Genomic DNA, 18,671 nt, shown 5'->3' with positions numbered 1-18,671 from the left:
GATGGGGAAGTGGACTCCACCTCTTGATGGGAGAAGCTTCAAGGACATAGAGCAAAGAAGTGTGGATAGAGGGAGGGAGAAGAACTGTGACCATTTTTGTAATATGCCTTATTAGCATTGCTTTCCTCTGAGGAGGCCTATGAGAAATCTCCCAGGGGTGGGAGATAGACTTTTCTTTATATGTCTTCTTATACCTTTTGGATTTTGAACCCATTAAACAATAAGTAAATAAACAATTTCAACTTAAAAACAAAGAAACAGGACTTAAAGTATTATTTCTTATTTGTTTTAAAGGGGACATTTATGTACATGCTGACCTTCATGGAGCAACTAGCTGTGTAATTAAGAATCCAACAGGTAATATATTTCTTTCTATTATTCATAACTTTAATTCTTTTGTTTAAAGTGTTTTTAGTATAAGAGAAAAATCACTAATACAGATAAAGAAGGACACTTTATAATGATAAAAGTGTCAATCCATCAATAAGGTGTAACAGTTATAAACACATACGCATCTGTAACTTCCCTGGTGGTGCAGTGGTTAAGAATCTGCCTGCCGGTATAGGGAACACAGGTTCGAGCCCTGGTCTAGGAAGATCCCACATGCCGTGGAGCAGCTAAGCCCGTGCACCACAACTTCTGAGCCTGTGCTCTAGAGCCTGCGAGCCACAACTACTGAGTCCATGTGCCACAACTACTGAAGCCCGCATGCCTAGAGCCTGTGCTCTGCAACAAGAGAAGCCACTGGAATGAGAAGCCCACACACCACAATGAAGAGTAGCCCCCGCTCGCACAACTAGAGAAGGCCTGCGTGCAGCAACAAAGACCCAACACAGCCAAAAATAAGTAAATGAATTTATAAAATAATAAATAAACAAACATATATGCATCCAACAATAGAGCCGTAGAATACATGAAGCAAAATCTGACAGAATTGAAGGGAGAAATAGACAATTTAATAATAGTAGTTCAAGACATCAATACCTAACTTTCAATCATGGCTAGAATAACTAGCTATAAGATCAACAAAGAAATAGAAGAGTTGAACAACACTCAAGTTACCTAGATTGTACACATATCTCTAGTACACTCTACCTCACAACACTAGATTACTCATTCTTCTCAAGTGCACATGGAACATTCTCCAGGGTGGACCATATGATAGTCTATAAAATAAGTCTCAGTTAATTTAAAACTAATGAATCATATAAAGTAAATTTTCTGACCATAATGGAGTGAAATTAGAAACCACTAATAGAAGAAAATTTAGAAAATTCACAAATGGGTGGAAATAAACAACACACTCATAAAATAACCAGTGGATCAAAGAGGAAATCACAGGGGGTATTAGAAAATACTTTGCGGTGAATGAAATGCAAGCAAATTTATTGAGACTTATGAGATGCACCTAAGGCAGTGCTCAGAGAGAAATTTATAGCTGTACTACCTATAATAAAAAAGGAATGATTTGAAATCAATAACAAAACTGTACACATTAAGATTTAGAAAAAGAAAAGCAGATAACCCATAGTAAGGAAAGGAAGGGAAATGGTAAAGATTAGAGTGAAAATAAAACAGAATAGAAAGACAGTGGAGAAAAATCAACAAAACCAAAGTTAGTTCTTTGAAAAGATCGATAAAACTGATAAACCTTTAGCTAGACTAACCAAAACTATAAGATTCAAATTCCTAAAATCTACAGAACTTTTAAAGAAGACTGAACATCAATCCTTCATAAACTTCCAAAAGATAGAAGAGAGAGGAACTTTCTAACTCATTCTATAGGGCTGGTATTACCCTAATAACAAAACCAGGTGAAGATATCACAGGAAAGAAAACTACAGACCAATATCATTTATGAATATAGACACAAAAATCCTCAACAAAATATTAGGATACTGAATCCAGCAGCATATTACAAGGATTATACACATGATAAAGTGGGATTTATTCCCAGGAATGCAAAGTTGGTTTAACGTATGAAAATTAATGTAATACAGTGTATTAGTAAAATAAAGGACAAAAACCACATGATGATCTCAATTGATGCAGAAAAAGCCTTTGGTAATAATCCAGTACTCATTTGTGATACAAACACTCAACAAACTAAGAATAGATGGAAACTTACTCAAGTTGGTAAAGAACATCTATGAAAAAATCCACAGCTAAAAATCATGCTTAATGGTGAAAGACTGAGAGCTTTTACCCCAAGATCAGGAACAATATAAGCACATCTGTTCTTGCCACACTTTTATTCAACATTGTATGGAGGTTCTAAGTAGGCCATTAGGCAATAAAAAGTTTAAAATATCCAAATTGGTAAGGGACAGATAAAACTATCTCTGTTTGCAAATGACATAATCTTATATATTTAAACCTTAAGCAATCTACTAAAAATTATTAGTTAATAAGTTCAGCAACATCTAGGATATAAGGTCAATATATAAAAGTCAGTTATATTTCTATATACTAGCAATAAGCAGTATTAAAAGGAAATTAATAAAACATCCACTTATAACAGGATTACAAAAGAATAAAATATTTAGTAATAAATTTACCAAAAAGAAATGCGAGACATACACACTGAACTACAAAACATCATTGAAAGAAATTAAAGAAGACCTAAATAAAGGGGAACACTTCCAGTGTTTATGAATTAGAAGTCTTAATATCGTTCTGATGGCAGTACTTCCCACATTAATCTACAGATATGTGCAGTTCCTCTCAAAATTCCAGCTGCCTGTTTTTGCAGAGATGGACAAAGCTCATACTGAAATTCATGTGGAAATGCAGAGTACCCAGATTAGCCAAATCATTCTTGAAAACGGAGAACAAAATTGGAGGACTCATACTACCTGATTTCAAAACCTCCTACAAAACAACAGTCAGTGTGGTATCAGGACAGTGTGATATTGGTGTGAGGATGGACTGATAGATTAATGAAGAGAATTGAGATTCCTTGTTTATGGTCAGTTGATTTTCAGCAAGGGTGCCAAGGCCATTCAGTGGGGATAGAATAATTTTTTCAACAAATAGGGCTGATGCAACTAATATCCATGTGCCAAAGAATGAAGTTAGACCCCTGCTTCATACCATTTATAAAAATTAAAAGCAGGAGCTTCCCTGGTGGTGCAGTGGTTGAGAGTCCGCCTGCCAGTGCAGGGGACGCAGGTTCGTGCCCCGGTCTGGGAAGATCCCACGTGCCGCGGAGTGGCTGGGCCTGTGAGCCATGGCCGCTGAGCCTGCGCATCTGGAGCCTGTGCTCCACAACGGGAGAGGCCACAGCAGTGAGAGGCCCGCGTACCGCAAAAAAAAAAAAAAAAAAAAAAATTAAATGCATCAGGGCTTCCCTGGTGGCGCAGGTGGTTGAGAGTCCACCTGCCGATGCAGGGCACACGGGTTCGTGCCCCGGTCCGGGAAGATCCCACGTGCCGCGGAGCGGCTGGGCCCATGAGCCATGGCCGCTGAGCCTGCGCGTCCGGAGCCTGTGCTCCGCAACGGGAGAGGCCACAACAGTGAGAGGCCCGCGTACCGAAAAAAAAAAAAAAAAAATTGCATCAGACCTAAATTTAAGAGCTAAAACTATAAGACTTTTAGAAGAAAATAAGGTGTAAAAAAACTTCATAATCTTGGATCAGGAAGTCATTTTTTAGCTATGACACCATAAGCACAAGCAACCGAAGAGAAAACAAATCAGATTTAAGCAAAATTAAAACTTTAATTCAGAGGACTCTTATCAAGAAAGTGAAAAGACAGTCCACAGAATGGGAGGAAATATTTGCAAGTCATTTATCTGATTAAGGACCAATATCCAAAGAACTCTAGAACTCTTCTGACTCAACAATAGAAAGGCAATTTTAAAATGAACAAAATTTTTAAAATGTGAAATAGACATTTCTCCAAAGATACACAAAAGGCCAACAAGCACATGATAAGATGCTCAGCATCATTTGTCCGTTAGGGAAATGCAAATCAAAACCACAGAGAAATACCACTTAACACCCACAAGAATAGTTGAAATAAAAAAACAGACAGTGGGAATTCCCTGGCCGTCCAGTGGTTAGGACTCCACACTGTCACTGCCAAGGGCTTGGGTTCAATCCCTGGTCGGGGAACTAAAATCCCACAAGCCACACAGGGCAGCCAAAAGAAACAAAAAAACAAACAGTAACATGTTGCTAAGGTTGTGGAGAGATTGGAACTCTTATACACTGCAGGTGGGAATGGACAATGATCTAGCTGCTATAGGAAATAGTTTCATAGTTTCTGAAAAAGGTAAACATAGATTTTACCATGTGACCCAGCAATTCCACTCTTAGGTATTCCAAGATAATTGAAAACATATGTCCAAACTTATTTGCAGATATTCATAATAGCATTATAATAGCCAAGAAATGGAAACAACCTGTATGTCGATCCATTGATTAATAAACAAAATGTGATGTATCCATATAATAGAATATTATTTAGACTTAAAAAGAAATGAGGTACTGAAATATGCTCTCACATGAATGAACCTTGAAAACATGCTAAGTGAAAGAAGCCAGGTATGTATAATTCCATGTATATGAAATTCAAAAATAGGCAAATCTGTAGAGACAGAAAGTAGATTAGTGATTGCCAGTGGCTGGGAAGATGAAGTGACTATTAATAGATACAGGATTTCTTTTGGGGATGATGAAAATGTTCTGAAATTAATGGTAATGATTGCATAGCTTTATGACTATACTAAAACCCGCTGAATTGTACACTTTAAAAGAGTGAATTTTATGGTATGTGAATTATATCCCAATTTTAAAATATTTGAATTCTTACTGTAGGGGTATATTAATATGCTCTTCATTTTGGCAAATTAGGCAATATATAGTAATTCTGGAAGTCTTCAACCTTTGAATAGATTTTTCTAAATTATCCTTTCTGGAATGAAGTTAGAATTACTGATAAAAGAGAAGATATTTCTTCTCTGACTTGTTTTATTTACTTAGACCATTTAAAAACCTGCTGTGTAAATACATTTAAAAAAATTATTTTTAATTTATTTATTTTTGGCTGTGTTGGGTCTTTGTTGCTGTGCGCAGGCTTTCTCTAGTTGCAGCGAGCGGGGGCTACTCTTCATTGCAGTGCGCGGGCTTCTCATTGCGGTGGCTTCTCTTGTTGTGGAGCATGGGCTCTAGGCGTGTGGGATTCAGTAGTTCTGGCACACGGGCTCAGTAGTTGTGGCTTGCAGGCTCTAGAGCGCAGGCTCATTAGTTGTGGCGCATGGGCTTAGTTGCTCCGTGGCATGTGGGGTCTTCCCAGACCAGGGATCAAACCCGTGTTCCCTGCATTGGCAGGCAGATTCTTAACCACTGCACCACCAGGGAAGCCCTGTAAATACATTTTTAATAAAAATAGTAACTTCTTGTAATACTGAAATTAAAGTGTGGTATTATTATTTAAAATATAAGAGGAGTGAACCTGTTATGCTGCATGTGGTTTCCATGTCTTGCTCTAGAAAGTCTGTACTTTGGTACTGAAGCGTTCTAGTATTGTTATTACAGGAGAACCAATTCCGCCTCGGACCTTGACTGAAGCTGGCACGATGGCACTTTGCTACAGTGCTGCTTGGGATGCACGAGTTATCACTAGTGCTTGGTGGGTGTACCATCATCAGGTAATAAGGGCTGTGGTCCTTTTTCTTAATTTAGTAAGAGCAACTGTGTTCCAAATTGTGAGGATATAGAATTGAACAAGGCAGACAAAGTACCTTGTGATGGAGTTGACATTTTGGTGTTGAAAAATAGATATGTAGTGGCAGGTAACAAAGTTTATTTTTAAAGCAGAGTAAGGGGATAGAGAGTGATAGAGGCTACCAGTTTGAATGTAGTGTCAGGGAAGGCCTTTCTGGAAAGGTAAGATTTGAGAGTGATCCATGTAATTATATGGGATAAAGACTGTTCCAGTTATGACTGGCCTACTGACCTAAAAAGTCTTTCTCCTGTTCGCCTTGGTTGAAATTTTCTGAATTCTCTTTGGCCCTTCCTGTAAAGTAGGTATATCCAGTGGTTTTTTCTATACACTTGGTTTAGTAATTGTCCTTCTTTGTGGTTAATGCTATTTTTTTGATGATACTTCATTCCATATATGACTTCACATTGCTATTCATTTCACGTTCTCAAGAATTATAATTGATAATGATAAACTTTTACAAAGTCTTAAAGCTATACAGCAAGGTAAAAAGAGTTCATACTATTATCCTCCCTTAGATTTAGTTTCATTTTATATCTGTTTATATTTATTATTTTCCGCTACGTTGTGATATTGTGTCCTTAGGAAATTAATATCACTTCTGGGATTATATTTTCTGCCTTGGTACTATTATAAAAGTGGCTTTAATTCTTTTATGAATAGGTTTTTTTAGTGTGCTTTTAATCCCTTGCATAACTGTTACTAGTAAAGATACTCTCAGATTTGGGTGTTTCACAGATGTGTACAATTTTTTTAAATTGTGGAGTTATATTGCTCACTTCCTATTTTGCCAAATTAGAAGATATTTTTAAAAATATGCTATTATCTTTATTTACTAAGATGAAAGTTTATTTCATTACCAAAAAAAATATATCAGGAAAGGATTTAATGTAATAAATATAGTAAATATAGTTTTATACCTTTATGATGAGCTTATTAAACTATCCTTGTTTTTCTTATGTCTCACATTAGAGGAAATGTGGATCAGTTGTGGCTCTAGTCCATGGCATTTGAAAATGATTGATGTAGTGTATCCTTCATTATTTCTTTTCTTTGTTACGGACAAACGTATACCTATCTCTGAAGAGATAGCCCTTCAGTGTTAAGAATTTTTGCTAAATTATAAACTTTTCAGGACGTAGTACTCTTTACTTCAATATGGCTTTACTTTCTCAGGTGAAAATTTAAAAAACATATTTCTTAAGACAAGAGTATAATGTATTATTGTGTTCCTCAGGTGTCTAAAACAGCACCAACTGGAGAATATTTGACAACAGGAAGCTTCATGATAAGAGGTAATGACTTGCCAGTGGATTATGGAGACAGGTTTGAGGACCATCTACTAATATTCTCAGAACAGAAACTAATTATTCTGACTTCATATATGAAGTCAAAATTTTGCTGTGGTGTAGCAAATTTAGCATTTGACATGTCATCTCCATATATATTTTTATTGATGACAGTGTACTTTCATATAGTTTACATTTATAAGGGTAAGAAAATATAGCATGACCTTTTTTCTAAAAATAGATTATTCAGGATCTGACTAACCTAGATGATGAGAGCAAGCACTCATATTTTTTCTTTCTTAATTCCTGTTCCTATACATAATGCCAAATTCTGTAAATGGGAAATGTTCCTTCACGACAGAGAAAAGACAGAACAAACGTGACCATTGTGGCAGATATCTTACAAGCATAAGATGGAGAAAACTATTTTTAAAACATTTATGTACATTATCTTTCGTAGGAAAAAAGAATTTCCTTCCTCCCTCACATCTAATGATGGGGTTTAGCTTCCTCTTTAAGGTACTCTTCAGCTTCTTCATTATTTTTTTTCTGATTTTCATTAGTCTTAACCTAAAGTTCCACCAGTGAAAAGAACTGTTTCCATAGGTAGATGAGTCTTGTATTTGGAGACATCGGGGTGAACGAAAAGTCAGAGTGCAGGATGAAGACATGGAGACACTGGCGATTTGCACAAGTGAACTCATATCAGAGGAAATGGAACAACTAGGTAGTTTACAGATTTTAATAAAGTAGCTTATAATGTTTTCTGTTGTCTAGTTTTGCTTCTAAATTCTTACTTAGAAGATCGTCTCTTTTGGGGTAATTAAAATTTCCAAAAAAACCCCAACTGGCTGTCAAGTTTATTGAATTTTGGTTTTGGAAATGTTAAATATACTTATTCTAGTGAATTATAAAGTGTTTAATTGGATCCATAACTAATACTTGAATATATGTTTATATTATAAAACTTCCCCAGTATTTAATGAGTAGTACATAAATGTGTTTAACAGAGATAGACTCGGGTATATATAAGTGAGCATTTACTTTTGGGTTTAGGAATTAGAAGCAATACAAAGATGAGTTTATAACAAGTACAATTTCTTATGAGAATTTAGCTTGATTTAATAATGTATTTGCTTCAAGTAGAGAGCAGCTGTGGTTGCTGAAATAAATTTACCTACCTACCTAAAGGAACTAGGGAATGTATGCCCTCTAAGTTATTTTTACATCTCCTAGAGTCATTCCTTTTTAGGAGTAATAGTTCATTGTTTCACTTACAACTACTATTGTACATGATTCTATTTTTTTGAATTCTCACCATGTTCATGACATGTATACTTTATTTACATTATTTATTGAATTCTCACAACCATCCTTGTCAGATGGTTGGTGGCATCTTATTTTATAGGTGAGGTAACTAGACCATATTATTACTACTAGACGGTGTTCCTTTTGCAAAAGCGTGAACACTTGCTGTGTGCCAGTTATGTAACTTGTTTTATCTCATTTCAGTTCTCATGTGCAAATTATAATAAAAGTGGCAGAATTTATATAACTACTTCTGTTTTCCTCCTTTTTGGAAATACTTAACAAAGACAAGCAATAGTTTTCATTGTAGAAATGGTCGCAATGTCTAAGAAATTTATTGTAGTAAAGGATCTTGGAGATAATTTATTCCAAACAATTCCTGATACAGAGTATCCTTTTGTCTAAGTCAGAGTAACCTTTGGGGAAGATCAGGCATTTTTCTGGTGATCTTTTGGAGAAAGAGGGAGTGAATTGAATATTTTTATGAAGTTTTCAAGGAAATCATCTAACCTTGTTGTGGTGATAGCACTCTGACTTTCCTTATGGTAATTCAATAGATGGAGGTGACAGTAGCAGTGAAGAAGATAAAGAGGAATTACATGAAACTCCTGTGGAAGTGGAACTTGTGACTCAGGTTGACCAAGGGGATATTACTATTCAGAGTGGTGGTGATGAGCTAAATGAACTAATTCAGGAAGAAAGCTCTGAAGATGAAGGAGAATCTGAGGAGGTGGTAAAGCATCAGGAACCTGTTGGTGAAATGAAGGATGAAGGGGAAGAGACATTACATTATCCTGATACTTCCATTGACTTGTCCCACCTTCAATCCCAAAGGTAATTTAAAAACTGTAATTTTAAGTTTTATTTTGTAAGCTGGGAGTGATGAAGAGTTAATCCTTATACAAATAATACCAAGATTGACTTCAGTGCTTTTACCCTCCATTGTCCTACGAGCTTACTATCTTTTCACCATTTGATAGGGGGGTAGATCTCTCTTAAGAAATTCCCAGGACCCAGGGTAGAAAAACACAATATATATAAAAGTGGCCAAACTAGGTCAAAATAGAAACAAGTAAATGGTTATAAATGCTAATAATAAAAGCAGTTACATTAAAAAAAAAAAGTGTTAGTCTTTAATGTCTTACTGATCACCAGGTAAACCATACCATAGCTATAAAAGCTTTATTATTGGAGTAGTTAGGAAAGGCTTAGGAGTCAGACCAGTATTGAATCTTAGAGTATGTCCTTGGGCAAGTGACTCTATGTCTAAGCTTCAGTTTTCTTCTTGGTGAAAAGAGAATGGTACCCCCTTCATAGGGTTTTGAAGGTTACATGAATGTAAAGCATCTAGCAGTGCCTGGTACATAGTAAGTGTCCAATACATGTCAACTATTTAAGAGTATATTTTAAAGTGAGGAGATGAGCAGTTTGATTATATTTTTTCTAATTTTACCAAATTTGAAAATTTGTAGGATTGCCGATAATTAACTAAGAGTATGATATGGGAATGTTTTGGGACTTTGTAAGTGAATGCCTTTTATAGGGTAGTGGACTTCTCTTTCTGTTTGTTTCCATAGGTCTCTCCAGAAATTGGCTTCAAAAGAGGAATCTTCTAATATGGTAAAGGTTTTTTTTCAGTTTTATGAAGAACATCATGTCCTTTTCAATAAATAATTTTCTACTTTTTAATTTTAGCTTTATGAAAAATTAACAGTGGCGATGTTATTGTTTGTATTTGCTTGTTTTTTGTTTTAATTTTAATAGAGCGACAGTAAATTGCAGAGCCGGAGGCATTTGTCAGCCAAGGAAAGAAGGTAAATATACTTGTGTTATTTAACTGAAAAGCATCTTTTTTTTTTTTGTTTTAATTAACAATTCAGTCATGACACATCACTTGGCTCTTACAAAGATCTCCCTTACTAAAATTATCAAGACTTAGCATAAATTTTGTTTAGTTTTTCATATTCTGCTCTAACAGGTTTTTCTGTTTTAGGGCCCCAGTCTGCTACTGTAATCAGTGAGATAGGTCAAGTAACAGAAGACAGACCTTTTATTACATAAATACGTATAATAATAATTGCAGTGTATTAGACAGGCTGATTCTAGGATAATATTGATAGAAATAAACAGGAATACAGGCATACCTCATTTTATTGTGCTTTGCAGATATTGTGTTTTTTACAGATTGAAAGTTTATGGCAACCCCACATGGAGCAAATCTGTTGGCACCATTTTTCCAACAGCATTTGTTCACTTCATGTCTCTGGGTCGTATTTTGGAATTCTTGGAATATTTCAAACTTTTTCATTATTATTATATTTGTTACGGTGATCTGTGATCAGTGATCTTTGATATTACTATTATAAAAAGAGTATGACTCACTGAAGGCTCAGAGGGTGGTAAGCATTTTTTAGCAATAAAGTGTTTTTAAATTAAGGTATATACATTGCTTTTTTAAAGACATATTGCTTTGCACACTTAATAGACTGCAGTAGAGTGTAGGCATAACTTTATATGCACTGGGAAACCAAAAAATTCATGACTCGCTTTACTGCGATACTCACTTTATTACAGTGGTCTGGAACAGAATCTGCAATATCTCTGAGGCATTCCTGTACTGAAATTAGGAAATTTTTATGTAAGAAGACGACTTGGGGTTTCTTCCTTGTCTTTTCTTTTTCTCTAATATAGTAGGGCTCAGAAGGCGAACAGAAAAAGAAAAAGATAGAGGCAGAATGAAAGGGACAACTGAGACAACTACTGTAGGGTGAAAAAAACTACAACTAGTAAAGCACTCCAGAAAGAGGCCCTAGATTGAAGTGGATAATAAACTCTTTTGAGAAAGATTATCATTATAAACAATTACAGAAAACTCTCTGAATACATGGTATTATGCTAAAATAAAAAGAGGTAAAATATAAAGTTCATGCCATCAAGAAGCTTTTGAGTCCTGGATTCAGGAAATAGCCATAAATCTATAAATAGTGTTATCGGAAATAACACTATAAATAGTGTTATCGGAAAGTGATACAGTAATTCAGGAGTAAGAATTTACTTTGAGTTCAGTTGTTTTGGGAAATACCATCAGAAGTTTATACCTTGAAGATATAGTAGGATCTTAGGTAAATGAAGTTAAGAAGGTCGGAGACTCCAAGGAGAATTAGTATGATCAAAGGGAAGGAGGTGGTGGGTATTTGGATGTAATATTCAAAGTGCTTTGGGGAAATGATAGATTGAGGTGAAAGGAACAGAATATTCATGTTTGTGAACTGGTAGATAAGATTGGCAAAGTGAGATTGGACCAAAAGTGGAGAACCTAGAATGACAAGCTAAGTGTTTTAGACTTATCCTGAAAGTGATGTGAGGAGGACTTTTGGAAGACGTTGAATGCGAGTGTGACATAGGTAAACAGTTATGGAAAAATAATCTAGAAGTTCATGGAGAACAGATTATGGAGGAAATATGGAGGAAGTCTGGGTGGCAAGTGATAAGGACCTGGCCTTAGGGCAGTGGCATTGGGAATAGAAGAGATCGCACATGAAAAATATCACAGTAATAGAATTTTCCTTTTCTCTTTAATCTGCTTATTTTTAAAATTCATTTATTCTGCCAACCAATCCACAAATGTTTTATCGAATACCTAACATCTGCCAAGGCCATGTTGATACAAAGACTACAAAATCCCAGTGCCTGGCCATCAAAGTGTTGAGGGACTAAACGTGGCTACTGAATCAAGATAAGTCAAGGATGACAGTATTTTGAGCCTGGATGACAGAAAGAATGATAAATGCATGAGAGAAAAATTTTCAGCTTTTTCTTGTATGATGACTTGCACTTCTTGTATACTGTAGCCTGGTGATAACAAATTAAGCAGAAGCCTTGATCTCTTATATATTGCACATGTTCCCCTCCCCATGTAATTTTTTTAGGGTACTAAGAATATGAAGTTCTTAGATGTTTCCGTTTCATTTATATTTAGGGAAATGAAGAAAAAAAAGCTTCCAAGTGACTCAGGGGATTTAGAAATGATAGAAGGAAAGGACAAAGAAAAAGAAAATGCTCTACACATTGAAACTCATCAGAACACCAGCAAAAATGTCCCGGCTGTGCAGCCAATGAAACGAGGACAAAAGGTAATACAACTTTGGAGTGAGCTGTTAAAGTTAGTACTACATGATTCACAAATGAAGTTGTGAGGTTTAAATGAAACAAGATGTAGACAAGAATAATCCTGTGTGACTTCTTTTGAAAATTAGTTGAAAAGATAGTGTTTAGGGAGCATAGAGATCACTGTTCTGTTCTTTTAAGATCATCTATACAGAAGCTTTCATGTTATGTAGAAGAGTAATAGGAGATTGTGATTTATTTGCCAGAGACATTCAGCTAATAACTGGCAATGCTGGTCTCCACTGATAATTTAACTCAGTGGTTTCTTTTTCAGTTATTAATGCAATTTTGGTTACAGTTCTTACATATTTTATAAAGGTAAGGAATGAAGGAAGAGGTAGTGGGTATAGACTGTACTTTTAAAAATGTTGTAGCAGTGTAAAGAGATTGTGAGCTGATGTATAGGTATATTTTTAGGAAAATTAAATTCCTTTGAAATCTTAGTAAAGATCATGTTTTATCTTTCCTCCATCCATAGTAGTCAGAATTTCGTATGTTTTTTTCCAGTGGGCTTCATATAAGTGAAAGGATATACTATACATATGGAAGGGAAGAAATCAATTCATATTAATATGTAAATTCAACATGAAGTCATTCAAAAAAGAATTGAGATTTTAATTAACTTGATAAAGTAATTCTGAAGTTCATTTGAAAGAGTAAATACCAGAGAATAGCTAAGAAAATCTGCTGGTTTTTTTTTTTAATACAATTATTTATTTATTTATTTTCGGCTCTGTTGGGTCTTCATTGCTATGCGCGGGCTTTCTCTAGTTGTGGTGAGCGGGGGCTACTCTCCGTTGCGGTGCGGGGGCTTCTTATCGCGGTGGCTTGTCTTTGTTGCGGAGCACCGGCTCTAGGCGTGTGGGCTTCAGTAGTTGTGGCTCACTGGCTCAGCTGCTCCACGGCATGTGGGATCTTCCTGGACCAGGGCTCGAACCTGAATCCCCTGCGTTGGCAGGCGGACTCCTAACCACTGCACCACCAGGGAAGTCCCAGAAAATCTTGAAAAAGAAGATCAAGGAACGATTTCCCTACTAGGTAGTAAAACATTTACTGTTAGAATTATTAAAACAGTATGTGTTAACATAGGAACAGCCAGATAGAAAAGTGAGGCAGAATAAAATCTACACATAGAACCATAAACTGTGTATTTTAAAATTTAGTATTTGATAAAGTATTGTTACAGATTGGGAGGATATGAAACATTAAAAATTATTGGCTAGTCATGTTTTTAAAAATATTGAAGTAAATATCAGGTGGAGAAAAGAACCATCAATAAAGTTGAAAGACAAATGACAGATTGGGGAGTGGGGAAGCAGGTATCAGAGAAATGCTTATGTCAACAAGGGGAATTTTTTCACCCATCAAATTAATAGATAATGTGTGTTTAGTCATTCAATAAAAGCTTGAATATATACCATGGGAATTTCCAGCAAGAGTCCTCTAACAATTCAGTACTTCCCTGGTGGTCCAGTGGTTAAGAATCTGCCTTCCAGTGCAGGGTACATGGGTTTGATTCCTGGTTGGGGAACTACAATCCCACATGCCACAGGGCAACTAAGCCTGCGCACTGCAACTACTGAGCCTGTGCGCCGCAATGAAAGACCCCGCATACCACGGTGAAGATCCTGCGTGCCACAACTAAGACCCAAAGCAGCCACATAAATAAATAAATGTTTTCTAAAAAAAGAGTCCTTAACAATGCATTTGCCTTCTGACTCACTCAGCAATTCTTATTTTTAGAAATTTATCCTAAAAAAATCATATGTATGCACTAAGGATATTCATCAAGGTTTTTTTTTTTTGGCCACACCGCACGGCTGGTGGGATCTTTGTTCCCCACCAGGGGTCAAACCTGGGCCCTTGGCAGTGAAAGCGCACAGTCCTAACCATTGGACCACCAGGGAATTTTCATAAGTTAAAGTTTATAATTGCAAAAAATGTGAAAATCTTAAATGCCTAATAATATAAAATAACAAAAAATAACGTGGTGCATTTATACAATGAAATATTCTGCAGATAAGTTCCAAGGCAAATCCTGATGGAATTTTTACTAAAATACATTAAATTTTTAGATTATTTTGTGGAGAACTATCATCTTTACCATATTGAGTCTAACTGTTCGTGAATGTGGACCATAAGTACATAAGAATATTTTATATTCTTCAATAAAGATATATTTCCTTTTAGAGTCTTGTACATCCTATCTATTCCTACTTATATTGTCTTACTTTTTGTAAGTGGTATATTTTCATTTTTTATTTATTTATTTTTGGCTGCGTTGGGTCTTCATTGCTGTGCACGGGCTTTCTCTAGTTGCGGCGAACGGGTTCCTCTTCATTGTGGTGCGCGGGCTTCTCATTGTGGTGGCTTCTCTTGTTGCAGAGCACGGGCTCTAGGCACGCAGGCTTCAGTAGTTGTGGCGCACGGGCTTAGTTGCTCCGTGGCACATGGTATCTTCCCGGACCAGGGCTCGAACCCGTGTCCCCTGCACTGGCAGGTGGATTCTTAACAACTGTGCCACCAGGAAGTCCAGTAAATGTTGTATTTTTAAAACTTCCACTTCATGGTTATTAGTTACTGGTATATGGAAAGACAGTTTTCATGTGTAGATCTAGTATTAGGCAGTCTCACTGAATATTTAATATTTCATCTACAGATGAAATTCAGGCAGTCACTGTCTACAAATAATGGCTCTTCTCTTCTAATCCTAACATCTATTGTTATTTTTCTCACCTTGTACTGGCTCAAACATCACTACAGTGTTACATAAAAGTAACAATAGTGTACTTCTTTGTTATACATTAAAGGGACTATTTCTGTGATCTTTAACATTGTAGGATGTTTCTTGTGGGTTGTTGATAAATATCCTTTACAAAGGGCTAGTTTTAATAATGATGAGTTAAACTTTATTGAATGGTTTTTCTGCATGTATTATTTTTCTCCCTTCATAAGTTAGTGTGGTATATTAAGAAAATCTCTTAAACTGGCCCCTAATACTGTCCTTGCCTGTTTTTGGTATCTAGATGATACCAGCTTCATAAAGTAAGTTTGATACTTTTCCCTTTTTCTGCTCTTTAGTACTTTGTGTAAAATGGAGATTGTTCCTTGAAATATTTTTAGCAATTGCTTATAAACCCGGGCCTGATATTTGGGGATATATGGGTAGGTTTTTAAGTTCTAGCTAAATTTTTTTAGTGATTTTCATTCAGGTTTTCTGGTTTTTTCAGAGTTGGCTTTCCTAAGTTATATTTTCCAAGAAACTGTTCTTTTTATTGGGTTTTCCATTTCTTGGTTCAATTTATTGGTAATAGTGTTTATTCTTGGAGTTTTTTGTTTTTTTGAGGTGTAATGTACACATAGTAAAGTGCACAAATCTTGTTTTTAGCTCAGTTTTTTTTTTTTTTTTTTTTTTTTTGGTATGCGGGCCTCTCACTGCTGTGGCCTCTCCCATTGCGGAGCACAGGCTCCGGACGCGCAGGCCCAGCGGCCATGGCTCACGGGCCCAGCCACTCCGCGGCATGCGGGATCCTCCCGGACCGGGGCACGAACCGGTATCCCCTGCATCGGCAGGCGGACTCTCAACCACTGCGCCACCAGGGAAGCCCTAGCTCAGTTTTTATATGCACATATATCTGTGAAACCACCACTCAGAATAAGACACTTGAATGTTTATATTACTCCAGAGGACTCACTCTTGTCCCTTTCTATAAATAGTATCCCCACCAGAGAAAAACATTATTCTTTAATCACTGTAGATTATTATGCCTGTTTTTGAACTTTATGTAAAAAAGCAATCATACTGTATATATTCTTTGGTCTGGCATCTTTCACTCAACCTTTTGACTCATCCATGTTGTTGAGTGTGACAGTAGTTCATTTGCATTGCTAAATAGCATTCCACTGATGGATCTGCCACAATTTCTGTCTGCTGTATTGTTGATAATTGGAGACATGTATCTTTTAGGTTCTCAAGTGTGCATTTCTGTTGTGTATAGCTAGGAGTGGAAATGCTGGGTTATAGTGCACATATTGTGTTTGGCTTTAGTAGATATTACCAGACAGTTTTCCAGAGTACTTGTACCAATTTCACATCAAGCAGTGTATCAGAGTTCCAGTTGCTTCACGTCATCACTAACAGTTGGTATTGTTAGCGTTTTTTAAGTCATTCAAGTGTGTGTATACTGAAACTTAATTTGGCTTTAAAAAGTTGGGTTGTCCAGCTTTCTTATTGATTTATAGGAGTTCTTTGAAACCCTGAATACAAGTCTTTTCTTGGTTATATGTATTACAACTACTTTTCATGTTTCAAGACTTGCTTTTTCACTTCTTTAGTAGTGGGGGTTTTTTTTTGATGTGGACCTTTTTTTTGTCTTTATTGAATTTGTTACAGTATTGCTCCTGTTTTATGTTTTGGTCTTTTTTTGGCCCAGAGGCATGTGGGATCTCAGCTCCCTGCCAGGGATTGAACCCACACTCCCTGAATTGGAAGGCGAAGTCCCAACCACTGGACGGCCAGGGAAGTCCCTGTAGTAGTGTTTTTTGATGAGCATCATTTGTTAATTTTAATGAAGTCTGATTTATCAGTCTTTTATAGTTAGTGGTTTTTTGTGTGTCTTGTTTAAAGCAATCTTTAAAATTTTAAAAATTTGTTATTTGGGCCCTAGCTAAGTCTAGTCAAGATAAAAAGTCTTTGAAGGTGAAGCCTGTATGTCTGTAGTTTTAAGAACTGCTCGGGTGAGTTGGATGTGTACCCAGAGTAAAGAATCAGTAGTTTAACTGATAAAATTTGAAGTATTGATAGCCTCTAAATACCCAGCTAAGCTTTGCTGCCTTATTTCCTATTCTTCCTCTATATGTGTATCCTGATGCCAACCGAGTGCGATGACTTGCTGTTACTACTCTGCTGTCTTTACCTTATAATCTTGCTGTTCATGTATTCCCAGGTACTATGAATCTTTTAGTTTTGCTTTATATCTTCCCTGCAATTCTTGCTCAAGGTGAAAAAAGTCTCCTTTCTCTAAATTATCTTAAAAGTAAACTTGTTTGTATTTAGAATATTTTGCATTAATTTGTCCTTACTCTTCTGTGTATCTTCTTTTCCCGCCAGATGGTAAATTGTTTGAGGGTGAGGACTATGGTTTATCCATCGTTATAGACTTCATATTGTTTGTTATAATGGTGTCTTACTCAATAAACAATTTTGACACAAATAAAGTAGCACCTTCTCTTTACAAAACATGTGTTGACATTTTTTTACTGCTGAATTTTTTTATTTTGTAGAGTAAAATGAAAAAAATGAAGGAAAAGTACAAGGACCAAGATGAAGAAGAACGTGAGCTCATCATGAAATTGCTGGGGGTAAATAACATCTAAAAACATTTTCTTCTTTTGTTTTTCAAGGGCATCCAGACCACTGCCTATCATATGCTTTACATTCAATACTTTGTTAAAATACTGACAACATTAACTTTTCTTCCCTCTATGAATTGAAGTCTGCAGGTTCAAACAAAGAAGAAAAAGGGAAGAAGGGGAAGAAAGGTAAAATAAAGAATGAACCAGTGAAGAAACAGCCCCAGAAACCTAAAGGCGGACCAAGAGTTTCAGACAGCATAAAGAAAGAAACTCCATCCCTTGAAGTTACAACTCATGAGTTACAAGACTTGGCTGTAGATGATCCACATGATGACAAGGTAAGGCTACCACACATGTGGGCTTTTACTTCTTAATTAGGGTGACCAACCATCCCATGGTTCCCAGGACATGGGATTTACAGTGCTAAAACCAGGATGAGTGGTAATGCTATTCTTAATGGAAAGTCATCTTAGAAATACAACCTAAAAGACTAAAATTGCAGTATATAAGCATAAAAATGGTAGTGTTGATAGCTCATAAAAAGTTTATCATAAGCCATTAGAAAATTTTATAGAGAGGCTAGATTCTGGTGGGAACTTAGTTAAAATAAAACAGACAATTAGGATTATCTTGATGAGTGGGAAAGGAATTTGCACTTTTCTAGGTTTTTCTATAAGAATATATGTTATAGTATCTTACATGATGTTGAACCTAGCTACACAGTGTGAGATGTTAACAATTTTTCCAGTTAATATAGTTGCCTTGTGTCTATCAACTGAATACAAAAGCCCAGCCTTACGTATATCTTTTTTTTTTAAATCCTGA

The 18,671-nt window shown here is 36.0% G+C and overlaps 1 protein-coding gene across 1 annotated transcript in view; it reads left to right on the top strand.

Moving 5' to 3' along the window:
- NEMF (nuclear export mediator factor) overlaps nt 1-18,671 on the top strand; it is a 53,744-nt gene that overhangs the window by 31,302 nt on the left and 3,771 nt on the right. The window contains exons 18-28 of the mRNA XM_032624573.1: nt 295-357; nt 5,541-5,653; nt 6,965-7,022; nt 7,477-7,535; nt 7,623-7,743; nt 8,882-9,158; nt 9,902-9,944; nt 10,089-10,138; nt 12,304-12,457; nt 17,775-17,852; nt 17,987-18,184. Coding sequence (XP_032480464.1) covers nt 295-357; nt 5,541-5,653; nt 6,965-7,022; nt 7,477-7,535; nt 7,623-7,743; nt 8,882-9,158; nt 9,902-9,944; nt 10,089-10,138; nt 12,304-12,457; nt 17,775-17,852; nt 17,987-18,184 — 1,214 coding nt within the window. The remainder of the gene's footprint in view (nt 1-294; nt 358-5,540; nt 5,654-6,964; nt 7,023-7,476; nt 7,536-7,622; nt 7,744-8,881; nt 9,159-9,901; nt 9,945-10,088; nt 10,139-12,303; nt 12,458-17,774; nt 17,853-17,986; nt 18,185-18,671) is intronic.

The sequence above is a fragment of the Phocoena sinus genome, chromosome 2 (genome assembly GCF_008692025.1).
Source record: "Phocoena sinus isolate mPhoSin1 chromosome 2, mPhoSin1.pri, whole genome shotgun sequence".
Lineage (NCBI taxonomy): Eukaryota > Metazoa > Chordata > Mammalia > Artiodactyla > Phocoenidae > Phocoena > Phocoena sinus.
Note: the sequence above shows the minus strand (reverse complement) of the source record. Positions and strands in the feature narration are given on the sequence as shown.